At 49.9% G+C, this 8,751-nt stretch overlaps 1 protein-coding gene across 1 annotated transcript; it reads right to left on the bottom strand.

Moving 5' to 3' along the window:
* Nucleotides 1-206: 206 nt before the first annotated feature.
* On the bottom strand, nt 207-3,687 carry tectb (tectorin beta; the record flags this gene model as incomplete). The annotated part of the gene is made up of 10 exons (XM_079756759.1): nt 207-289; nt 430-462; nt 550-628; nt 1,285-1,447; nt 1,861-1,944; nt 2,020-2,123; nt 2,287-2,359; nt 2,460-2,611; nt 3,181-3,371; nt 3,621-3,687. 10 exons carry the CDS (start codon nt 3,685-3,687, stop codon nt 207-209), a joined length of 1,029 nt encoding a protein of 342 aa, XP_079612885.1.
* Nucleotides 3,688-8,751: the final 5,064 nt, after the last annotated feature.

The following is an 8,751-nucleotide window of genomic DNA, read 5'->3' as shown; positions in this document are numbered from 1 at the left end:
AAATAATTAATATTGACAAATCTGTCCACTCTCTCCCTGAGTCCTGGTGGCACTCTGTATGTGTGTGTGTGTGTGTGTGTGTGTGTGTGTGTGTGTGTGTGTGTGTGTGTGCGTGTGCATGTGTGCATGTGTGTGCACACATGCAGTGAACGTCTCGGTCGATACAAGGAGTGGATAAAGTAGTGAGGGTCCGTGTTGTCTGTTGCTTACTGCGGTCCCTGCAGGTGAAGGCCGTACATCAGACCGGACAGACCGGCCAACACCACAGACACCAGGCCGACAGAGGCCTCTGCATGGGGAACACAAACTCACATTACACCCATCGCATCATGTTGATATGTTTACACAAACGCTCTGTAAGAAGGAATATAAAAATGAATTATATTCAATGTCATGAGCCAACATTTATATATTGCGTGATTTGTTCACCTGTTGTGCGTGCCTTGCTGGCAGACCGGGGAGCTGAGTGGAAGGCGTTAGAGCGTTAGAGGACATTCATACTGATATCTCCGTGAGGAAGTAATGGAGCGTTTCAGGGAGTGGGAGTACCTCTCATCTGGAACTCTGTGCTGAGAACCCCCCCACTGGGTTCCGCCTCCGACTGAAGGGTTCTAGATGAGCAGGGACTCTGGAGAACAGGAGAAAGAGATCTGGTCATACAGGAACGTCTGAACGTTCAAATCAACCCTGGATGTAAGCTATAGCAGGGTTAGGTTAGGGGTAGGGTTATCCTAATGTAAGTATTTAAATGTAATGTTAACACTTAATTCAGGATAAGAGAGACTAATCTAAACATCGGCTGATTTATTTTTCCGTAGAAAGTCTATTTTTTAATCCTTGCAAGTCTATATGCATGTATTGTCTATAAGTCTCTATGCATGTATACTATATAACTCTATATGCATGTATACTCGATAAGGCTATGTGCATGTATACTTGATAAGGCTATATGCATTTATACTTGATAAAAAAAAAAGAGTGTTATCTTGTTTGTGTTCACATGTAGTATATACTAAAACAATTATTCACCTCAGGCTCTGTGAATCGTGGGGAACAGCGTAGGCTATTCCCCACGATTCACAGAGCCTGGGGTGAATAATTGTTAAGTATACTCTATAAGTCTATATGCATGTATACTCTATAAGTCTATATGTGCGTATACTCTATAAAAATATATATATGTTTACTCTATAAGTCTATTGCGTGTATACTCTATGCTACATGGTGGTTATATATATAGGGCGAGTGCCAGTATGGGTTAGGGTTCTGAGCGGTGTTTCTCACCGGCGTGCAGATGAGCCGCTCCCCGTCACAGATGGTGATCTCACAGTGGAGCCACACCGTGGAAACCTTCTCGAAGCGCTGGAAGCGGAAGGAGTTGAACTTGAACATGGAGCGGCTGTCCTTGGCGTTCTCGAATATGGTCACCGTGTTGTCTGAGGAGCAGCTGGGGAGGGGACGAGGGTTAGATGATGTCAGATGTTGAGTCATCCTTTCAAGAACATCCACAGGGTGAAGTGCTTTGGAGTTATTTTAGGGATTAGTACTGAACCAATAAGCTCCCTTCTGGGTCCGTCCTGTGTTCACAGGCTCCTGTGTCCCCCTGGGACATCAGGGGAACATGACAGGCTCCTGTGTCCCCCTGTGGGACATCAGGGGAACATGATATGGTCCTGTGTCCCCCTGTGGGACATCAGGGGAACATGGCAGGCTCCTGTGTCCCCAGGGTCTTGGTTCCATGTTCTACTAATGTTCCCTCCCAGGGTACCATGAATTAAACTGCACAGTTTATCTTGACCCGTCTTTTTTACCCTTTTATTTCCATTAAAGCGATACATGCAGTTTGTTAATGTTGTATACCTGTTCAGAATGAGGCTCCACCTTTTCTTGTCTGTTGAGTACGGAGTGGGCGTGGCCCAGCAGTTGCCGATCACCACTTTGAACCTGAAGAGGTGAGAGTGGGTGAGCGGTCAGGAACAGGCTGGATCTGGATCCTCATGAGGCTCGAGGCGGCTGTACCTGTTACTGAGTCCTTTGGCTTCGATGCCGATGAAGACCTCTGAGCCGATCTCAGAGGTGTCGATGACGTAGGGCGCGTCCTTAGCGTACAGGAACTTGGAGTTCTGCAGAACGTACAGACATCTTTAGCTCATGACCCGCCTCATGGTAGAACCTTCTTACCGAAGATGACCACCCTGCATCAACAACTTATAGAAGAAATAAAAGGATAAAAGTGAACACAACGGAACTCCACTGGAGAAGGGAATCCGCTGAGGAGCCACTCACCGTGAACACGTTCATAGACAACTGCGATTTAAAAGTGCCTAAACTGCCGTTGTTCACATAAACTGTGGCCACTCTGGAAGAAGCAAAGGGTTTAGTAACAACACTGGGAGTCGTTGGGTGAGATGGATGGTCCTCTAAGCGTGCAGCCGGCTGCGCCGCCATGAGGTGCTTACCTCTGGCTGAAGACCGCATTGTTGACCAGGTAGGCCGCCCGGTAGCTGCAGCTGAAGGTGTAGTTCACCGGCTGGTTCCTCACAGTCAGCGAGGTGTCGTTGGACACGATGGAGTTGTAGAAGATGTGCTTGGGGTCTTTCCCCGGCAGATACTGCAGGGAAGATAAAGAAGATGAATCAAGTGTTCTGCGATGACCTCCCACTCTACAGAGGCAGTGTGTGTGTGATGACCTCCCTCTCTACAGAGGCAGTGTGTGTGTGTGATCTATCTCTCTACAGAGGCAGTGTGTGTGTGATGACCTCCCTCTCTACAGAGGCAGTGTGTGTGTGTGATCTATCTCTCTACAGAGGCAGTGTGTGTGTGATGACCTCCCTCTCTACAGAGGCAGTGTGTGTGTGATGACCTCCCTCTCTACAGAGGCAGTGTGTGTGTGATGACCTCCCTCTCTACAGAGGCAGTGTGTGTGATGATGACCTCCCTCTCTACAGAGGCAGTGTGTGTGATGACCTCCCTCTCTACAGAGGCAGTGTGTGTGATGACCTCCCTCTCTACAGAGGCAGTGTGTGTGTGATGACCTCTCTCTCTACAGAGGCAGTGTGTGTGTGATGACCTCCCTCTCTACAGAGGCAGTGTGTGTGTGATTACCTCTCTCTCTCTGTAGATGCAGTGTGTGTGACCTCTCTCTCTGTAGATGCAGTGTGTGTGACCTCTCTCTCTCACCTCGGCCATGGTGCCGCAGTACGAGTGGTTCTTGGGCGTGAGGTCGGGGATGATGAACCTGAAGTATCCGCCGCTGACCGCGCCCGTGTAGCACACGCCCCCCAGGGACAACTGTCCGATCTCCCAGCCGTACGGACACTCAGGGACGTTGGCGATGATGGCGTTGGGGAAACACGAGACCATCACGTAGTCTGACCACGGAAGGATCATCAGACACGAGGAAACACATTCAGCCACAAATCAGACTTTGACTTCTGGTCGACTTCCATTAGCTGCCCATTGGCAACATGCCGTACGACGTCAGACCTCACAGACGTCATCCACACCACACTCAAATACATGTTGTTGGTCTGAATCAGGTCTGAAGGGTTTCACTGGAGTGCTGCTGTAGTCAGCAATACTAGATCAGCAGCTTGTATATTTGGGGTTTGGAGAGTTACCTGCTTTTTGGGGCGAGCACGTCCATGCGACCGGCAGCAGCGTCAGAAGCACCCAAACAGAAGCCATGGCGTATATCTGGAGAGGAAGAGCAGCGCAACGATTCCCAACCAGAAAGCACACCGGTCATGTCTTCCATTCAGTGTCTGTGCTTACTCACCGATGGGATGAACGGTCAGATGGTGTCAACGCACCGTCATGGCTCTCCAACTGATAACTCACACCCTCACTTCGCAGCGAACATCTTCACCGCTTGTGAGGATATTTATACTTTTACCGGTAACGTCGTTAAACCTCTTACCTCCCCTTCTCCACGGTCTCCATGGCAACACGGGGCCTCCATTGTAGGGTTTCCTACAATAGCGCTCTGTGCTGACATGGACATTGACTTCCAAATGGCCAGCGTCTCACGGGAGATCCCCAGGTACAGCGGGCTACTGGGTTTCTCTCGGACAAAAAAAACGACTTTTGTGTTCATGAGATAATCTTTTAATACGCATGTTTGTATGTACGGACTGCCTGCAGAATAAGGGGAACCTAGAGTTCATATCTAGTGACAGAGGATCGACCCACCACTGGTCAACGTGGGTCTCACTACAGACTGTACACTGTAACCCTCCGAGGATCATTTTCTGAGTCATGAGTTCCAAAGTCCTGCTGGACTCCAGAGTTCAGCAGAAGTCGGTGTTCGAAGGAACGGTTCCCTGAGGTTCCCGTCTGGCGTTCTGATGAAGACGGGCCTTCACCGCTCACCAGCAGATGGATTCTCTTCATCTGCCGGTTCCTTCAAAGAACTTTGTTCATGAAGTTGAAACGGAGTGTGATGGAGGCCATAACAGCAGCTACAGGACCCTGTAGAGACAGGGGCCTCATGGAGGTTCTATGGAGGTTCTCCTCATGGCCTCCTGGTCGGCCTTGGTTCCTCCTTCTGTGTCTTTTCACTTGGTTTTCCGATGATCCATGAATGCTAATGCTAATACCATGACCAATAGTAGCACCGATACTACTTGGTTTGTGACTTTGTTGCGGCCTTCCTTTATCACCTTCTGCTTTATGATTGTGTGTTACTACTAATACACTTTATTAATGTACCTTGTCCTCCAATACAATTTCCAATGCTGATCCTAATGCTGAAACCCGTGCTGCTTGACTGGGGTCTAAAGTCTGCTCTGAGCCAGCTCCTTCCATTTGGCTCACACACACAAGGCTTCCTCCATCTCCCTTTTCATGGGCTCCTGAGTGAAAGAACACAACGTTACGACCGCAGTCGTTTGTGCTTTAACATCTTTGAAATGCGATCTCCGTCCCGGACTCTTGTCCTCCGGGTCGGGCTGAATGACGGACGCGGTAAACGGATCGCGGAGGGATCACAATGTCCTGAGAGCCGCGGCACAACAGGAGCTCCAGATGGTCTGACGGTCCGAACCCACTCGGATTAGCATCTGAAAGGGACGGGGGCTTCTTAGGACCTGGTCCGAGGTGAGATACCATCTAGACCGGGTCCGGGGACAGCTAGCATTACAGCGTCTAGCTCTCAAAGACCGGGACTCACGTTAGGTAATCAGGCTGGTGATCCAATGTGCTTGTGTGTGTGGGGGGGAGTTGTGTGTGTGTGTGTGTGTGTGTGTGTGTGTGTGTGTGTGTGTGTGTGTGTGTGTGTGTGTGTGTTTTGTGTGTGTGTGTGTGTGTGTGTGTGTGTGTATCAGGAGGCAAATTGGCTGTGTGTGTGTGTGTATGTGTGTGTCAGGAGTCACATTTTGTGTGTGTGTGTGTGTGTGTCTCTCTGGTATTGTAGATTTTTGTCTGTCTTTGCATCTATCTATCTATCCATCTCTCTCTTTATATATATATATATATATATATATATATAAAATACATTTTATATATATATATAAAATTAATTTTATATATAGACTTTATTATCGACCTAAATGATCTTTGCTTGGTTTTATAGAGAGTTGTGGACAAAATACCCATGAGTTAAAATGCCGTATTCAGTTATTTATTCACAAAGTAGAATTAATAAAGAGTTGGCTAACAGCAACACAATAACTACATAGTGCTTCAGTCAGAGTACACCAATGATCACACAGGGTTACACAGATCATATCCCAAATACAGATGTTCTAGTATATACAAAATCAAACACAATATATTTACATAATAAATAGTTTTTATGAGTCAGGATCGGGGTTTGGGTTCCTGGCAGGTCCAGCTGGGGGGCTCCGGCTGGAGGACAAAGTCTCTCCTGCGATGAAACAAAGGTGAACATTAAGTACTTAAAGTATTTACATCCAAAACAAGACGGACACTGATATCTGTTGAGACATATATCATGACGATAAAGAGCTTTGTCGCCCATGGCGCCAGGCAACGGCCTGACCCAGGGCCGTGCAGTACTCACTCTTTCCACCGGGGGGCGCCGTTTCCCCGACATAGCAGGCCCTCGTCGCAGGGGCATATCTGGTTGATGCTGAAGGCCAGGCCGCCGACGGGGACGTAGCAGCTCTCGCCGCCGACCAGGCGCCGTTTGCAGACCTTCTCTCCGTGGTGCCGGGCGCAGCACATGGCCGGCCCGCAGTCCCGGTCCACATGGCAGCGGGCGCCTGGAGGGGGGGCGGGCAACAGACATGAGGCTTCAGCGGAGGGACGGGTCCCCCTGACCTTAACCCTAACCCTTAACCTTAACCTTAACCTTAACCTTAAGCGCGTCCCTTACCTTCCTGCCCCATGGGCACGCTGCGGTGGCATTTCCCGAACATGCAGCTGAGGCCGCGGACGCACTGGGCGTCACGGCGACAGTACTGGCCCTCCGCCCGCAGCGGGACGCACAGGCCGAAGTGGCGGTCGCAGGCTCGGCCCCGCCCGCACGCCCGGTCCTGGTCACACTGCGCCTGGGGGGGAGGGGGGAGAGGTGTCAGAACGGCGGCAGAGCTACGATGGGAGGACCTCTGGTCTGAGGAGGAGGGTTCAGCTGGCCCGCCTACCAACAGCCAATCACCTTCCATGTTCCCCTGGTACGGTAACGGTCCACCAGGTGTGGTGTGATCAGCCGCTATAAGCCGTTTTGGAAATCGGTCTCTTATGACATCACAAGTGGGCGTGTCCACCTAGATGTGTGACGGATAGATGAGCAACGTTTGCTCCGGTCCACTGGGTAGGCTGGTAGACTCATCTATCCAGCGTACATCTAGGTGGACACGCCCACTAATCAGACTCACACCTGGTGGCATGTCATGGGACCTTTAACTCATGAATAAACATGACTTTCAACCTTGTAGCCAATGAGGAACGGCCTCACAGAGACCAGCAGCTGGAGGTGAGCAGCAGAGCCGTTTTCTATTGCTCATGCTCCAGGAACTCTTTACACATTAATTACTCATTAATTACACATGAATGCATTAAGGGCTCCAGGGTAAAGTGAGCCAGAGGGACTCTCTATAGTCTCTGCCCTGCTCTGTCTCCGGGCCAGCACACTTCTTCTTTAGCTCAGCAGGTAGTTTGGAGAACACATTGAGGAGCTGTCCCTTATCGTCCCTCAGCGACCCTAAGGGCCCCTCAGGGCCCCTCAGGGTCCCTGTGGTCGGAGGGTCTACTCACGGTAGGGGCTGAGGCGGCGGCGTCCCCGGGCGTGGCGGGGACCTCCTTCGGGGGGCTGTAGGGCATATTGAGCATCCAGGCCCAGATTCGCGCGGCAGCCGGGGAGAAGCACAGACAGAAGCAGACCATCCACAGGCCCTTCCCCATCTCAGCAGCGGAACAGGGGGTGGAGGTCAGGGCCCTCAGAACAGGGGGTGGAGGTCAGGGCCCTCAGAACAGGGGGTGGAGGTCAGGGCCCTCAGAACAGGGGGTGGAGGTCAGGGCCCTCAGAACAGGGGGTGGAGGTCAGAGCCCTCAGAACAGGGGGTGCAGTAGCTGGAGGTCAGGTCCCCCTCAGAACGAAAAGTCTTTCAGGAAAATACAAGCAGCCTCAGCACAGAGGCGTCCAGTGTCCGGGAGGGCAAGGGGAGAGTGGTGGGGATTCTAAAGGGAAACTCTCCCCATAGCCCCTTTATAGGCAAGAGAACCCCCCCACTCCCCTCCACAGACACACACACACACACACACACACACACACACACACACACACACACACACACACACACACACACACCCTCAACAAGCTTGTTTGTCTAAGCAACAGGGTGGGAGGAGACAATTAGGAGTTAATAGATTAAGCTAATTGCCCCGGGCCCCTGCGGCTAGAAAATAGTGGCAAAGTGACCAGCCAGGGGGGGGGTTAATGGACATGACGGGTTGACAAGCTCAACACAACAGGGGCCATGCAGTGCCCCCCCCCGCCCCCGCCTAGTCTCCGCTAGACCAACCAGCAGGAGGAGGGGCTCTGTAAGGGACCTGGCTGCACCATCATCAGCTGCTAGCAAGGCTGCGTGATCCAACGCGCGCATGTGTGTGTGTGTGTGTGTGTGTGTGTGTGTGTGTGTGTGTGTGTGTGTGTGTGTGACCTCTACAGGGTTTATGTCTCACAACATGGACCTGCTGAACATCAGTACGTCTGCCTCTGACACATGAACATGAACAAGAACAACACACAATACGTTCTTCCCTTAAGCCTGCCCTTAAACCTGCCCTTAAGCTTCTCTTAAACTGCCCTTAAGCCTGTCACTACTTGAGGAACATTTACAGACTCTGAAGAAGTGCTCTTAATTAAGCAGCATTTGAGTTCTAATGATCTATACATATATAGGGTTAGATTATAGATCCATATATATATATAGGGTTAGATTACAGATCCATATATATAGGGTTAGATTATAGATCCATATATATAGGGTTAGATTATAGATCCATATATATAGGGTTAGATTATAGATCCATCTATATATATAGGGTTAGATTATAGATCCATATATATAGGGTTAGATTATAGATCCATCTATATAGGGTTAGATTATAGATCCATCTATATAGGGTTAGATTATAGATCCATCTATATAGGGTTAGATTATAGATCCATCTATATAGGGTTAGGGGATGGGTTTCCCACCATTTATTCAAACGTGTAAACAGCACTGCTATTCCTGTGTTTAATAGATCATTTTCGACTTTATTTTGAGAACTCTGTGTAACAAT

The sequence above is a fragment of the Pollachius pollachius genome (genome assembly GCF_949987615.1).
Source record: "Pollachius pollachius genome assembly, chromosome: 19".
In the NCBI taxonomy this organism is placed as follows: domain Eukaryota; kingdom Metazoa; phylum Chordata; class Actinopteri; order Gadiformes; family Gadidae; genus Pollachius; species Pollachius pollachius.
The sequence above is the reverse complement of the archived record's forward strand: the minus strand, read 5'-3'. Positions and strand labels throughout refer to the sequence as shown.